This window comes from Silurus meridionalis, chromosome 22 (assembly GCF_014805685.1).
Source record: "Silurus meridionalis isolate SWU-2019-XX chromosome 22, ASM1480568v1, whole genome shotgun sequence".
Lineage (NCBI taxonomy): Eukaryota > Metazoa > Chordata > Actinopteri > Siluriformes > Siluridae > Silurus > Silurus meridionalis.
In genome coordinates, this window is record NC_060905.1 from 11,405,153 (window position 1) to 11,421,833 (window position 16,681).

Sequence of the window (16,681 nt, forward strand, 5' to 3'; positions counted from 1 at the left end):
ACCTTTTATTCCTCTTTTTAACAGTACCGTAACATACCCAATATAGGTTCCTAAGCATACTGTATGTCTCATAGCATTACCGTAAGTAACATAATACTAGAGTATCTACTATAGATTGATTGATAAATCACTTAATTTATCCTTAAGGGAAATTCACATATACCATTAGTATAATTTGTAGTTTCAAGTTTTGCTTCTCATATCTCATATCCAATCTTGAGTTACACAACGTGTTCTGTATCCTGTCTCTTTGTGCTTGTCACATGCCTTGTCTAAAGTTTCCTGTAGGTTATTCAGTAAGAGCTGTGCTTGCGTGTAGTGCTGAATAACGTGTACTTGATATCCAGTGCACCGTGTAGGGTGTGAGTTTTTGTGCCAAACCCCAGTAAGAAGTGCACGTGTATAGTGTGTATCTAGGTATTTAGACGTGCACCCTGACCGAGCGGAACTGATGTGCCTCAGCTGACTGCGATCATGTGAACTCGCAGCACTTATAGTCACGTGACTCGGTGGACCTGGGGAGGCGTGAATTAGTTGGTGCAGGTCTCGATAAGCGCGAGCTGTTTGGGTTCCCCGAGGTGTAGGTTTCACGCGAAAACGTGTGCACGGTTTCTTGCAACCTCATGTGCTTTTATTAACTTCATTATGTGGACATTTCTAGCTGTAGCCGTGATGGTCTGCTGTGCATCAGGTAAATCTGCTTTTATGCCCTTTTTTTTAGTTCCTTTTCTAGAAGCTTTGTTTGCATGGTGAACTGATTTAGAAAAACAATGAAGTGGAGAATTTCCTGTGTTTTCCCATTACAATTTTTTAATAATGAAACTACATATTAACTTGTGTTTGATGTTGCATAACCTCTACAGAACAAGTTGGTTCCTCATCACTTATAGCTTTAAATAGACAGTTCCTCACCAGCCCTTTTCTGTCTTCTCTCTCATGCCCAAGACAAAAATACAGAATTTCATGTTACTGAGAGATTTCATGCCCCTCTGTCCTGGATAGTTTCATGTGTATACAAGTATCATCTTTATATTTGACTGTTGCAAAGTACAAACTCCTTCCAAAAAAATACTAAGTAAACATTCAACTGGTTTTTAATCAGTGAGCAGTGACCACTGTACAGTCTATACAGAGAAGAAATTACTGTAGAAATGATAAAATATCAGGCTGAGTTAATTATTACATTGTAGCTGGACCTACTGTCTGAGCTGTGGTTATAATTCCTCAGCACCTTCAGACCAGGCAGAATTCTGTAGTGCCTGCTTTTTAAAAAAAAAGTTATGTATTGTGTTTTTTTATTTATTTATTTATTTATTTTTGTTTGTTTGTTTTTTTTGTTTTTAAAGAGACACATTGCTGTTTTGATGTGCATAAATAAAGTCTTTTTTCCATTCTGTTGCTTGCTTCACCTCTTTCAGGGCGGAAAGTACCCGATTTTGGACAAATGTACCATATAAAAGGTAGTCAAGGTTTTTTTTTTTTTTTTTTTTTTTTTTTTTTTTGTCCTTTTATCCTTTCAGTGGTTGTTAAGTTTGTGACTCATTATATCACTCTGTTTAAAGGTGTGATTTCATTACCCTATGCTGAAATCAAAGAACCATTTGAGGGCTGGTATGATCTACAGGGGAAGAGAAGCAGAATTGACTATTACCATGGTGAGTTTGGATTTACAGTGATGTTTTTTGGGGACGTTTACTTTTTAAATCTGACCTGATATGTAAGGGAGGTATATTTTATAGTATAAGTCAGGACATACTTTTGAGGTTCTCCTCACGTTCTTGTATATAATCATTTATTTGTCCAAAATAGTCTCTGGCACTCTTGGTCTTTCTGCCCATTTTTTAATGTTTTCAGTGAGGGTTTCAGTTGTGTTTGAATCAAATGTTGCAGAGCCTAAATGTTTTTTAAAACCTTTTTAGTTTGTCTGTTTTAAGTCTGGGCAGAAATATTACTGGAGTGTATTCTGAATGCTTCTTTGGTCACTTACAACAAAATGATACTATAACAGGGAATTACATAACAGGAATTAGTAAAGGAAATTTTAGCTTTGGATCAGGATGCTTAAAATCTTTTATTTCCTCAAACTATACAGGGATCTTTTGGAAAAACATGCAATTGGAAAAGAATAATGGCGTTTTAATCTGAATTCAAATTAACTGTTTTGCAGTTGTGTCTAACTTGTGACCTCTTCAGTTAATACCGTTACTGCTGCACCTACTGCATATCCATACACAAGTTATGTTTACGTAGACATAATTGGTATCTTACTTCTGCTTTGGTATCTACTTGGCAGGACAAGTTTCCACTTTTCAGCTCAGCGCAGCTGGAGATCATGGTGTCGGCTACAAAATCACACCTGTGACAACTGAGACTGAATTTAATACTATGAAATGCTTCCAAGTCAATGGAAGTAAGGAGGATCCAGTTCTGCCTCAAGCTGCACTGCCCAACCCACAGGGTTTTCAGGTGTCCACTTTGTTTATAAAAAAAAAAGTAGCAACATTTACTCTTAAAATACATTGAGCTGGGGTTTTAGAAAACTTATGCTCAGTAAGTAACAAATAATTAATGTTCTGTGGGTTTTATTTCCCCATTGTCATGTCTGCATTTGTCTACAGTTTGAATTAATTGAATACTTTGCGGGCCACTTGTGTGAGGTGTGGAAAAACGTCACTGTTGTTGGACACAAAAAGAACACTTACCGTCTTTGGGTGGCTCGGCCAGAGGGTGGAGTGTCACCGGCTATCCCCTACCATTATGAAATGATGGGTTACAACACTCTTCTTGGTTCCCACTATGACAAATACCTCATCGACTACAGTGACTTCAGCCCTAAAACTGACCCTAAAGACTTTGATCTGCCTGCTGGTAAACTCTCATTTTCTCACACTTGCTGGTACATGTAAAACTCTTAATGACCCATAATATTACATTTCTAATTGATATTTTCTTATTAGGCATGAGCTGTGGGCCTTTTCCTGGTCCAGGAGTGACACACAGTATATTAGCCAATCCCATTCAAGATCTGATTCATACTTCTCCTGTGGGCCATGTCAATCGCTTATTTGGGCACTTTAAGGAAAAATATGAGCGTAGCTATGAAGATGAGGTGGAACATGAAAAGCGAGAACATAACTTTGTACATAATGTTCGGTGAGAACCTAACTTGATATTTTCTAATTTCATATCCGTCATAAATGTTTTCTCTATTTTATTGATTTGATTATTTATCTAGCTGCCTGTCTAGTTGTTTCTTTGTGATTCTTTTTACTATGATATTCATCTGCTCATTCTTGAATAGTCTGCAGCATTTATATGGCATTATTATTATAACCTGGATATGAAATGATTTAGATTTTGCGAGTGATCAAGCAGAGTCAAATGTCTCAATGGAGAAAAAAAATTCTTCACTGTTTTCACTGACCACAATTTAAATGGCTGCATTTATTAAATTGTAACCAGGTGAATGGTAGAATAAAAAAATATTATTTAAGATCTGCTACCCATTGTGTTTCTTCTTTTGCAGTTATATTCACTCCATGAACAGAGCGGGCCTGTCCTATTCCCTGTCTGTAAATCACCTGGCTGATCGTACAGAGAAAGAACTGGCAATGATGAGAGGTGTGAAACTAAGGAAAACCCCCAACAAAGCTCAACCTTTCCCCACTGAACTTCGCTCTCTCACTCTGCCAGACTCCTTGGACTGGAGGCTGTATGGTATGTTTTGTTCATTGAATTTGGTCATGGGGTGATTTTCTTTTGAAACACATGGTTTCATTATTTTCTGGCTTGTTAGGTGCTGTGACTCCTGTGAAAGACCAAGCAGTGTGTGGGTCCTGCTGGAGCTTTGCAGCAACAGGAGCACTAGAAGGTGCATTATTTCTGAAGGTAAATGTACGCATGTACTTTTTTGCAATGTGGGTACATTTGCCAGAGCTGTGGTTACACATGAACTACTAATAAAACCGAGGTTCTGTAAATCGGCTTAGTTATTCCCTATTGGTATATTTCACATTTGTTCATCAACTGAAATTCTCAACTCATCCTTTGTCTGTCTTTCCTGTAACAGACAGGGGAGCGTGTGGTCTTGTCTCAGCAGATGCTAGTGGACTGTACATGGGGCTTTGGGAACAATGGCTGTGATGGAGGAGAGGAGTGGAGAGCATTTGAATGGATCATGAAACATGGTGGAATCTCTACTGCAGAGAGTTATGGTGGATACACTGGCATGGTGTGTATTAATTACCCCTAACAATTGCATTGTATTTTATATAGCTTTAAGCATTAAAATCTATAAATATGTAGCTCAGACTTGGGCCTCCTCCCTACTTTAAAACTTTTCCATCACACTGTACTGCCTGTACAAAAAAAACATTCAAATTAGGGGAATATGATATTTTTTTTTTTTTTATATTTATTTATAGATAGATAGATGTGTATGTTTGTGTAACAGCATAATCTCTTTGGATTTGTTTCAGAATGGCCTGTGCCATTATAATTCGTCCTTCCTTACTGCTCATGTGAAAAGCTACACTAATGTCACCAGTGGAGATCTAGAAGCTCTGAAGGCTGCGCTGTACAAATTTGGTCCTACTGCAGTTAGCATCGATGCTGCTCACCGTTCCTTTAGCTTCTACAGTAATGGGGTGTATTATGAACCAGAATGCAGTAAGTCATTCCTTTATATAATTTTATGTGTGTAAGATTATATGTACTGTAATGAACTGTATTGCAGACACTTCATTGCTCATTAAGCTCCGATATGTAAAATAGTAAATTTTGTAGTTTATATTTAGAACTTTATTTTTCTGTACCAAGTACAAAAGCTAATTTCCTTTTTGTTACAGCTGTGATAAAATAATGCACGTGTGGAGTTTGCCACTGCTATAAAAAATACCTTTTTTTTTTTTTTTTTTTTGGTGATTTAGAGAATGGAACAGATGACTTGGACCATGCTGTTCTGGCAGTGGGTTATGGGGTAATGGATGGACAGCCTTACTGGCTGGTGAAGAACTCCTGGTCCACTTACTGGGGTAATGATGGTTATGTGCTTATGTCCATGAAGGACAACAACTGTGGAGTGGCAACTGGAGCCACATACGTTACCCTGTCCTAATGTAAATTGTAAAGAAAGCTGCTTAGATATACTGTTAAATTAGATCTGATTTCATGTTTGACTAAACAAAACAGCATTTGCCTCTTTGAAAGAAGGTAATATTACAGATGTAACAAATTGTATTGCACATTTTGACCACAGGGTGTCACTCAAGTTAAACGTTTGTTCATGCTGTTCACATCACAATTATAATGCAGATTCATTGTACATGCACTGCGGTGTCTGTGCTAATGGGTTTCTGCAGGAAATGCTGGGTATTAAACATTTTTTTTTTTTAACTAGTCTTTAGTCTGAGGACTCTTACAAGGTGGTACATAATTGGGACAAATAATTTATGAATTAGTTGACATCCAGGTATCCAATGCTTGGATGTCTTAAATTTGTTTTTCCATTTTTTTGGGCATGTTTTGTTCTTTTTATAATTAAAGTTATGTTTACTATATTAGTCTCTGATTTTTATTTACAAGTACTTGAATATTTTAAGACCAAGAACTTGAGGGGTGTGTGCACAGGGATGCCATTGGTAACATCCCAAACTAATGGAGAAAGTGCGCTTTGGTGTGTGTGTGTGTGTGTATACTGTACATGCACAAGACTGTCAAATAATTTGTTCCAGTGTAAACAAGAGTTCCCACTTGTCATTACATTCTCTAAATGCCACATTGTGACTATCTGCATTTTCACTCTTTGCTTTTACATTTAATCTGCACTGGATGGCATTGTTTCTACAAGCCAGTAAAGTCACAGACCATAAAGAAACTGTAAAGCAGTGCATTAATGTAAGCTTGTGGTGGAATCAACGATGATTTACCTAATTAAACAATTCAGACTTTTGTTTTTAAATTCATTCAATGTTTATCTATTGACCAGAGCCTAGAGGCCTATGTGATGATTGGCAGAACTGTGAATCGATGAAACCAAACCATAATATTATGTGACCAAATTTAAGAAAATAGGTTTTGGCAAGATAATTTTTACCATTGTTCAGTGAGTTCTCTATTAAAGTGTTCAGTTACATTTGCAATTTGAGGGCCAATTTTGACTTTGTTGAGTATAATATTGGCCTGATTGTGACTCTGAGATGCATTTTAATCACTGGTAAAATGGGGCAGTGTTCTGTCAGTCTGACTTCAATATGTTCACTGCAATGATTCCATGGTGGTGTGTTGATCATCAATGGGCCATTTGCTATAAAAGTGATCAAGGACATAAGTAACAGTACAGCTATATACAATTATTTACTGGTAGTGGCTGATCAAGAGGTTGACCCCACCCAGACTTTAGCTTCTAACAAGCTGGAATATGTGACAAAATTTATTTTACTGCATCTGGTGAGTGACTGTTCAAAGAAAAACCCCAACATGAAATGTCCAAGTATGGTGCATGACCAAAAAAAGCCCTGCTTTAGTGCACCTAGACATGTTTTTTTTTTTTTTCACCCAAATGTATGGAATAATATTGGATGAACAATATAAAAACAAGCTTTTCACAAACAAATACAAGAGCTTCATAGAGGGTTTTCTGATTGTCATATGGAAGAAATACATAAAAGTATATTAGTATAATATACTTGCATGCATTGTGTAAACATGAAAGGCACTTTGTGTTTTTGTTGCATAGACATCGGATAAGACAGTGTGGTTTCTACAAAAGAACTGCTGTTCCCTAGCTCTATTGTGACACTTGGGCTAAAAACACTGATGACACAGCTGCTTTCTCAGCATGAAGCTAAACAAAAAAAAAAGCAGCAGCTTTTGACCAAAGATGAAAAAATATATCAGTGTTATACATGTACATATACATTTCTAAAACCCAAACAGAGAATGAGGAAAGAAAATGTTTGTGTCTGTGTGTTTGTCTTTATGCAGCAGGCACAATGTAAATCTATAGAGACTTGTTTGTAAGGCACTGTAGTTCCTGTGCCTCAGTGGTGTTTGGAGACTGGACAGTGTCTTCAGGGAAATTTCTGCTGTTATTCGCTGGAGTAAACCTGCACAAAGAGAAGAATAATATGTACCACATACAAGTTAGAAGCCAAAGATTTATTATATATATACTGCACATTTTGAGTGTTTACTGTCAGTTGTGGTGTTGTATATATGTTATAACCTTTCAGATTCTTGGATATCTTCAATGGTATCAGGTAATGGTTTATTGGCTGTCTCTGGCAGGCCCAATGCAAGAACTGCAGCAAGCAGAGGTGCAAAGCCAAATATTACCGTGGGCACAACAGAGTTACTCTCTCCAAGCAGGTTTATCATTGGTGCTAAAACTCCACCAATTCGTGCCAACATGGAAGACACACCAATTCCTGTCTGTCTGTCGGAGGGAGAAAGATTCACATAAATGTACATCAGAATAATTTAAAACACAAAGCCTTTATCATAGTTGCGAAGGATTTGAGTGCACAAAATGATTTGGGAGTGGATCTGCATCTGATTCATAGAATCGCTGAATATCATAAAATGTGATTTGCTTTTTGTATCTATCTTAAATGTAATTTGCATAGGAAACGACCCACGTTACCCTTATGGCACTTATTCATTGAAGTTGCCCACAATTATACATGCATAATATTTAGTTCTGGTGTCCTACAACAGTTCAGTGACAGGAGTCAATCATAAGCCATCTGTGGCCATCTCTACACACTGACCAATGAAACATAGTAAGCATAATACTGAATAGTTAATGGTATGTTATATATAGAAGTGTTTAAGAACATACCTAAGCACAGTTGGGAAGAGCTCAGCTGTATAAATATAGATGACACTAAAAGAGGCTGTGATCCCAAATTTTCCAGTCATAGCCACAGCAGCCTGTACAGTGGGGCTATCTGAGAGAACAACAAAACAAGTACAGGGTCAAAGGAACAAAAGCAAACAAACTGCAGATGGTGATGACTTGGACAGTCCTATGAAGATTGATAGAATAAAATTCTGAAGATGCTTATTCTGAAAAAGGGTCTGATTTTGAAGAATGAAAAGAAGATTAAAGGTGATGGTCACCTTCTGGTACAATGAGCATCAGGAGGCAAGCGGCGCCCCCGATGGCAAGGAATGCACTCTGTGAGAGACGACGGCTGTAGGGGAGGAAGATCAAGACCAGGGCCTTTGCAGGGATTTCGACCAATCCAAACAGAAACTGAGTGAGGTAAAGATTTGTGCCCAGGTCTGACACACTCAGAGAGAGACCATAATACACTAATACATTAACAAACCTACAGATGGAAAAAATGAACGTAAGATAATCTATCTAATGGAGAACAAATAATTTGGAACTTTCTAGAGCAAAATTGTATAATTTTAGGTTGCTACAAGGAAAACAATGGACAGAAGACAAAATTCTGCGAGTGTATTTACTAATGAGTCTCAATCCAAGGCATTTTTAAAAGCATATATCTCTAAAATAATTTAACCAGTGAAAACACTATTAATTGCATAGAATCGCCATGATGACTTATAAAAGACTTATTATTAACCTACCAAATGTAGAACAAAATAAATGATCTTTTCCTCATCTGGGGAGTACGAAATAGATCTGCAACAGTGTGTTGATTCTTCTCCTGCATCCCTTCACACTTATCTAGCTGCAAGAATATCAGCACGGAAGATGAATTATGCCTCTCCCTTCATGATATACTTAAAATGAACATTTATCCACATATTTCATTTGTTTATATGCAACAAACCAGATTAAAAGCAAAGGCATAAACAACAATTGGACAGTGAATGAATGGAAGAAAGTCTAAATTTGACATTTGTCAAGTCTGACAAGTGTTATCAGACTGCCGCACACCCACAGTCAAACAGTGCTGTGAACGATTGAAGTTGTTTTGGAGCAGAGAAGGTTGGAGACTTATTCTGGGTGAAGAAATTCTAAACCAACATGGCTAGCATTCCATACTTCAACATGAAATTCTGTCTGGACTGCAGCTATTTGGAACCAACTTCACCATACAAGAAGACAATTACCTAAAGCATACATCTAAGCTCTGTAAGCATTATTTAGAGAGCAAACAGTTGGCTGGAGTGTCATAGAATGGCTTGCCATGTCATTGCAACTAAATTCAATTGAACTGCTCTTGGATGAATTAGATCACAATGTTAGAAAGAAATATTCAAAAGTATCTTTGGAGAGTTTTACTGTTACAAAATGTATTTAAACATCTGAAATTGTCCAGATAGGAAAAGTATGTACAGCTGTTATAAATGCTAAAGGGAAACCTTTCAATGAAAAGCTTAACATCAGTACATTTATATGTTTGGTCAAAGCAAATTTTCATACCATAAAATAGCTTGGATTGTTGCATATAAACATGTGCATGCTTCTTTCAATAAGAACGAGTAGGTGTTTCCAAACTTTTGACTGTAATTGTAATTTGACAATCACTGAAGACATCATCTTATGTGGTTAAGTTATTAATAGGCTGGTTGTAAAATGCGAAATTTAATTCAGTATTATCCTTATTATGTATGGCTGTCATATTTATTAAAAACTTTCATCTACATTTAAAAATTCTGTTCATAAATAATAATTTACAGGCCAACATTTGTTATTATTCGAAATTATAACATTGAATACAAGTGCAGGCAGGATAGCATTTATAATTATAATCAATTATAAGCCTGACAATGATGGATTGTGATTTCCACCACTATAGCTAAATTAATACACTATACTTCATAGAACCCACTTTAAGAACCACTACAATAATTATTTCACCAGTAAAAAGATAGTAAACAACCAATGCAAAATACGTGTTTCCCCTATTTGCTTAACCTGTTTTCACATATCATATTACACCTAAATGTGGACCTCTGGGAGGCAACTTGCTCCCAGTGCTAAGGTGATGCCAGAGTTGCCTTGGCAATCTGTTAGCTTCAGTCTGTCACTTACAGGGTACAAAGGCAGCGTGATTGGCTAGCTGCCTCGAGGTTTTAAGACTTGTAGCCATAGAGATGTTTAGGGGACTACTAAACTGTTGGAGTTTTTTAAAGAGTTTTTTAAGGTTTCCATACATTTGTAGCTGAAAAAAACCCAGCGAAATAAAGAATCAGAGAGTGAAATATAGTCTATCGTACCTGCACAGCTGTAGGCAAGGCACGACCATTCACTGAAGCTGCTTTGCGTAAAAGAACTAGTGCTTCCTCTTTTCTATTATTTACCAATAGCCAACGAGCTGAATTAGGAAGAACCCTGAAGGATAAGAAAGACAGAGTGAGAAAAGGGGTAAAAGAGACAAAGAAAGATTTAGGGAGGCACACAAATAAAGGAGTGATATACACCAGAGCAAACAATAGGGATATATGAGTGCAATTGAGTAGACTTCTTTTTAAACCCTAGTAAACAGAAAAGCCATGTTTCTTAGCCACATTAACACCTTTAATTGCCACATTGTGTATGTGTGTAGGTATTCTCTTACCAGATGTAGAAAATAAAAATAAAACCTGGTGCTGAGATGGCAAGCTGCAGATTTCTCCAGCTTCGAATAAAATAAGCCACACCAGCCAGCAGCATATAACCAAACCCAAAGAAATAATCGGATAAAATTCCAGCCATCATGCGTTTTTTGGTAGACGTCCATTCTGTGCCTAGATAGAGATGATTGTCAGATATAAGATTATGGAATTTTATACTCCAGACACAACAAACTAGCTAAATCAAGTATCCGTGGACACTGAATTGTAAACCGGGTAAAATTATGATATCGTACAATTACCGACCCAACACAAAAGCATTGATGATGATTCCTGACATAGACGTTCCTATAATGAAGCGAAGAGTCACATACACCAGGTAGTTTGGTGCAAAGGCAGCTGCAACACCAAATACTGCTTGTATGGCAAGAGACAACAGCAATGTAAACCTCCTTCCAAACCTGAAAGCCAGACAGAAAAATAATAATGGTCAGCAGAATTGGGTAAGAATGTGGAATGACACGGCTGTGAGTAACATGTTTCTAAGATCTAATCCTGCACTGTAAGTAAGGATCTGCATTGAGAACTAGGTTCAAATGATGGTTTCTAGCACTATATAAGTGTAAATGAAGTGTGTATAAAAAATAAAGTGTGTATATGGTATGTAATATCACATGTGGAAAGACAAAATTAACAAGGTTAATTGGCAATGATTCAGTAAAATGATTAGGTATAATAAGTGTATCTTAGGGAGGCAGATCTCTCAGAAGTTGGGCAGAAGTTCACCAATCTGCGAAAAACTGTGTCTACAAATTGTGGAACAATTTCAGATAATTGTTTCTCAACTTGAAATTGCAAAGACTATAAATACCTCATCATCTACAGTACATAATATTAGAAGATATGTGCACAAGAGACAAGGACAAAAATCAATATCGGATGCCCTCAGGTGGCCCTGCATTAAAACAGGCGTGTTTCTGTAATCGAAATCACTGCATAGGCTCGAAATCATTGTTGGTGAACACAGTTGTCCATGTCATGTATAAATGCAAGTTATAGCTCTATCATGCAAAATTATTTTTCAGAATAGATAGTGTCTGAGTGCTGAACTGGCCTGACTCCAGTCTAGAACAATTTGGAAAACATTTGCCGCATAATAATGAATACAAAAAAATATGAAAAAAGACCCAGGACATTGTGCAGAATACATTTTCAAACATACCTGTCAGCCATAGATCCAAACACAGTAGCTCCCACAAGCAATCCCAGCATATACAGTGAAGAACCAAGATTGTTCAGAGTTGCCTTGTCACAGACAAGATCCCACTAACACAAATACACACACAAAAACACACAAAAAACAAAATAAAAATTAACCCATGAAAATTTGGATTTCATCCACAAATAACTTCGAGCTTCTTTATCATTTTTTACAACTATGTTGGTATTTGTGCAGAAATACAATTTTCAGTTAATAGAAATTTAAAAAAGTGACTAAAATTCTAGAGAAAATGTTTCAATAACAGTCTGCTCTGAACCTTTTCTTAATCTTACAGCAATTTGACAATCTTAATGATATTATTATACAACAAAACAACATACTTTATATGCATTTATCAATACATTTAATGTTGTAAAACACCTACAAAGCAAAAGTAACACTTGTTTCATCACCAGCCTCTCTTTATTTCCCTCTCCTAAAAGTTTCCTGTGTCACCGTTTTTCAATTCTACAGGTATTTTATGGGTGTAAATAGTAATTGTGTGTCCTTTCATATGAAACAGACATGTAATAGCAGACCCAATAAAATCTAAATAAACTCTGAAACTACAGTCACTTTTATTGCATGGTGTGTGCTGTGTGTTTACCTCAGTGACAGTGCTCGTATGGATTAATTCTTGGCTGTAGACCCATCCATGTGGACAAGGATCCTCTGTCTGATTGTATGGGAAGCTGTAGCACGAGTGGCTGTAGTTCATAGACATGTTAAAGTGCCATAGTTCAGCAGCTGAGCTCCGACAGTGATGTGGAGGAGTGTAGCCTGTGAAGATGCTCGCCATCATGTGAAAGGCAGTTACGATTTGTGGAAGACAGATCAGCATATACAAAATCTTCTGATATCTCCCAAACCCGCCGATATCTGCCAAAACCTGATCGAAATTCATTTCTCTGTTTACAGTAACTTGACTTAAAGCTGGATCTGACCCTTAGAGGTCAGTGGTTCTTCTGTGCAAACTCCAAAAGGAACAAAAACTATGTCTGAAGTCGCTTTTTAAGGTGAAAAAATATTCAAATCCATGTTTTACTTACACTCAAAATGAAAATACTCCTGAAAGTAAGGAGAAAAGCCTCGAGTTATCAGTACAACCCAAGTGAAGAAGAGAGTGAGAGGCAGGAGAGAGTGAGAGAGATTAAGTAAATGAGAAAGGGGGACAGGGAGGGAGTAAGTGAGAGAGGGAGGGAGGGAGGGAAGTAACAGAAAGAAAATAGAAAGAGAGGGAAGTAAATGAGAAAGGCAAGTGAAGGAAGACAAAGAAAGAGAAAAAGAAAGAATGAATGAATGAATGAATGAATGAATGAAAGAAAGAAAGAAAGAAAGAAAGAAAGAAAGAAAGAAAGAAAGAAAGAATTAATTATTGGAAGCCAAGTCAAGGAAAAAAAAAAAGGTGAGCTTGAGGACCTTAGTGAAAGATAGAGCACAATAAAAGAAGGAAAAGGGAGAAAAATGTGAGTGTGTAGGAAGAGGAGAAAGGAGAGTGGAATGGCATTTTGTCTGTGATTCTACCTTTGAACTATGCTAGTTTTGAGATTTTCTGGAGTCTCTGCTGCAGTCTGTATATATTAGTCTCATACTTCCATAAATAGAAACCTGAAAGTCTGTATTATTATTATTATTATTATTATTATTGTTGTTGTTGTTGTTGTTGTTGTTGTTATTATTATTATTAGTAGTAGTAGTAGTAGCAGTAGTAGTAGTAGTAGTAGTCATTTAGTTTGCATCTGATCTACAGTCTCAGAGCTCCAGCCCTAAAGTTGGGGCCTCTATGTGCTCTTATTCATTATCTAATTAATTCCTGACCTGTGAAAGCCCACATGTTCTTTCACAATTTAATCATGATTTTATTGTACAGCATGTTTAAAAACATGAGGCAAGTTGGAGGTAATCTGCCAGACATTGTGTTAAAATTAAAAGGATATACAGTACTTACTACAGGTTAATATTTATTCTCATGGTGCACTTGTAAGAGAAAGTATTTTAGCAGTGATTCAGTTTGTAGGATGTGGACATATTATATATATATAATATATATACACACACAGTTGTGTTCAAAATTATTCAACCCCCACTGAAATTGATTGTTTTGGTCGGTTTGACATTGATTATGATCATTCAGTCATCCTGCTTACAATTAAATCAAAGAGGCACGTGTAGGTCAGACAAATATAACATAACATTTATAATGAAATAACCACAAATGTCTTTTCTGAGCTCACATCATTATCAGTTTTATTCAACCCCCAAGTGACATTCAAACTTAGTACTTAGTACAACATCCTTTTACAGTTATAACAGCTTTTAAACGTAAAGCATAGCTTGACACAAGTGTCTTGCAGCGATCTATGGGTATCTTCGCCCATTCATCATGGGCAAAAGCCTCCAGTTCAGTCACATTCTTAGGCTTGCGCACTGCAACTGCTTTCTTTAAGTCCCACCAGAGGTTCTCAATCGGATTTAAGTCTGGTGACTGCGATGGCCACTTCAAAATGTTCCAGCCTTTAATCTGCAACCATGCTCTAGTGGACTTGGAGGTATGCTTGGGATCATTGTCCTGTTGAAAGGTCCAACGTCTTCCAAGCCTCAGGTTTGTGACGGACTGCATCACATTGTCATCCAATATCTCCTGGTACTGAAGAGAATTCATGGTACCTTGCACACGCTGAAGCTTCCCAGTACCTGCAGAAGCAAAACAGCCCCAAAGCATGATTGACCCCCCGCCATGCTTCACAGTAGGCAAGGTGTTCTTTTCTTCATAGGCCTTGTTCTTCCTCCTCCAAACATAGCGTTGATCCATGGGCCCAAACAGTTCTAATTTTGTTTCATCAGTCCACAGAACACTATCCCAAAACTTCTGTGGTTTGTCCACATGACTTTTGGCATACTGCAGTCGACTCTTCTTATTCTTTGGGGACAGCAAGGTGCGCCTGGGAGTTCTGGCATGGAGGCCTTCATTACGCAGGGTGCGCCGTATTGTCTGAGCAGAAACTTCAGTACCCACATCTGACAAATCTTTTCTCAGTTCCTCAGCAGTCACACGGGGACGTTTCTCCACTCTACGCTTCAGGTAGCGCACAGCAGTCGAAGTCAGCATCTTCTTTCTGCCACGACCAGGTAGCGTTTCAACAGTGCCCTTTGCCTTGAATTTGCGAATGATGCTTCCTATGGTGTCTCTTGGTATGTTTAACATCTTTGCAATCTTCTTATAGCCATTGCCCTTCCTGTGAAGAGTAATCACCTGTTCTCTTGTCTTCCTGGACCATTCTCTTGACCTCACCATGTTTGTAACCACACCAGTAAATGTCTAGAAGGAGCTGAGTATCACAGTCATTTTAAAGCTGCCTAATTGGTGCTTATTAGGCTTTATTGCTGCTCCCTGATATCCACAGGTGTTTTCAATACCTGATTTAAAACACTTCATTGAACCTCTGTTCTTCAGAGTGGTAGTCTTTAAGGGGTTGAATAATTATGTCAATGAAGAATTCACAAAAGAAACATTTACTACTGTATTACAAAACTAATTGATGTCATTTTAGTTGCATATGGTTCTTTAAGAAGTCCTTGTAGGATTTCATTCTGAATACAATTACAAATGTACACTAAATTCCTAAAACCATTTACAGCATTGGGGTTGAATAATTTTGAACACAACTGTATATATATATATATATATATATATATATATATATATATATATATATATATATATATATACAGAACAGACCAGACCAAAAGTTTATATATATTATATATACAGTACAGACCAAAAGTTTGGACACACCTTCTCATTCAAAGAGTTCTCTTAATTTTTATGACTATGAAAATTGTAGAGTCACACTGAAGGCATCAAAACTATGAATTAACACATGTGGAATTATATACATAACAAAAAAGTGTGAAACAACTGAAAATATGTCATATTGTAGGTTCTTCAAAGTAGCCACCTTTTGCTTAGATTACTGCTTTGCACACTCTTGGCATTCTCTTGATGCCTACTTTGAAGAACCTACAATATGACATATTTTCAGTTCACTTTTTTGTTATGTATATAATTCCACATGTGTTAATTCATAGTTTTGATGCCTTCAGTGTGAATCTACAATTTTCATAGTCATGAAAATAAAGAAAACTCTTTGAATGAGCAGGTGTGTCCAAACTTTTGGTCTGTACTGTATATATAATATATATAAACTTGTGGTCTGTACTGTGTATATATATATATATATATATATATATATATATATATATATATATATATATATATATATATATATATATATATATATATATATATTCCTCTATTCTTTTATATATTTGCAATTATTTTTAATTTTTTTTCATGCTGCTGTAACAAAGAAATTTCCCCACTGTGGGACGAATAAAGGTTTATCTTATCTTATCTTATCTTATCTTATCTTATCTTATCTTATCTTATCTTATCTTAGAGAGAGAGAGAGAGAGAGAGAGAGAGAGAGAGAGACTCTACACATTAAACAGTTGGTCCACGATATAGACAATATCTATTTATATCTAATAATAATATGCCACACTTTTTATTATTAATTATTAATTGTTGTGTTACTAATTTACTTTAATTTACTTGTATTTTTACTTTAATCGTTTACTGTGAGCAACTGTAACCAAATCCCTTTGATAACGTATGTGATCAATAAAGTATTCTGATTTTGATTCTGATTCTGTTTGATTGACCTGAATGAATTATTGTAAACAAAATTAAATAAAAAAAATTAAAAACCTGCAAAGTACATGTACACAAAATATAATAAATAATAATAATAAAAAAAAAACCGGATCCATGTGTAATAAAAAAATTTTTAGACTTCTTTCTTTTGTTATTTGAACCGAAAGCGA

At 36.4% G+C, this 16,681-nt stretch overlaps 2 protein-coding genes across 3 annotated transcripts; one reads left to right on the forward strand and one right to left on the reverse strand.

Annotated features, from left to right (window-relative positions):
• Positions 1-506: 506 nt before the first annotated feature.
• Positions 507-5,556, forward strand: LOC124376231 (digestive cysteine proteinase 1-like). The gene is made up of 11 exons (XM_046835231.1): positions 507-691; positions 1,419-1,460; positions 1,563-1,655; positions 2,294-2,466; positions 2,619-2,868; positions 2,958-3,153; positions 3,527-3,717; positions 3,797-3,888; positions 4,070-4,231; positions 4,479-4,668; positions 4,929-5,556. The coding sequence occupies exons 1-11, from the start codon at positions 646-648 to the stop codon at positions 5,114-5,116; spliced, it is 1,623 nt and encodes a 540-aa protein (XP_046691187.1). The 5' UTR covers positions 507-645; the 3' UTR covers positions 5,117-5,556.
• si:dkey-166k12.1 (organic cation transporter protein) lies at positions 5,344-12,929 on the reverse strand. 2 transcript variants are annotated; one of them, XM_046835232.1, is made up of 10 exons: positions 12,402-12,929; positions 11,756-11,859; positions 10,840-10,994; positions 10,539-10,707; positions 10,198-10,312; positions 8,599-8,702; positions 8,122-8,333; positions 7,841-7,949; positions 7,226-7,435; positions 5,344-7,106 (listed from the first exon to the last, which is right to left on the reverse strand). In XM_046835232.1, the coding sequence occupies exons 1-10, from the start codon at positions 12,696-12,698 to the stop codon at positions 7,001-7,003; spliced, it is 1,581 nt and encodes a 526-aa protein (XP_046691188.1). In that variant the 5' UTR covers positions 12,699-12,929; the 3' UTR covers positions 5,344-7,000. The 2 variants fall into 2 exon arrangements, with proteins under 2 accessions (XP_046691188.1, XP_046691189.1); XM_046835233.1 differs by lacking the exon at positions 5,344-7,106 and having other exon boundaries at positions 7,244-7,431.
• Positions 12,930-16,681: the final 3,752 nt, after the last annotated feature.

Coding starts and splice junctions, on each gene's coding strand:
- LOC124376231 (XM_046835231.1), top strand. CDS start 646: ATGTGGACATTTCTAGCTGTAGCCGTGATGGTCTGCTGTGCATCAG. Junction 692..1,418: donor GATGGTCTGCTGTGCATCAG/GTAAATCTGCTT, acceptor CACCTCTTTCAG/GGCGGAAAGTACCCGATTTT. Junction 1,461..1,562: donor ACAAATGTACCATATAAAAG/GTAGTCAAGGTT, acceptor CTCTGTTTAAAG/GTGTGATTTCATTACCCTAT.
- si:dkey-166k12.1 (XM_046835232.1), bottom strand. CDS start 12,698: ATGAATTTCGATCAGGTTTTGGCAGATATCGGCGGGTTTGGGAGATAT. Junction 8,703..10,197: donor CCTTGCCTACAGCTGTGCAG/GTACGATAGACT, acceptor ATATTCTTGCAG/CTAGATAAGTGTGAAGGGAT. Junction 7,107..7,225: donor GATATCCAAGAATCTGAAAG/GTTATAACATAT, acceptor CTCTTTGTGCAG/GTTTACTCCAGCGAATAACA.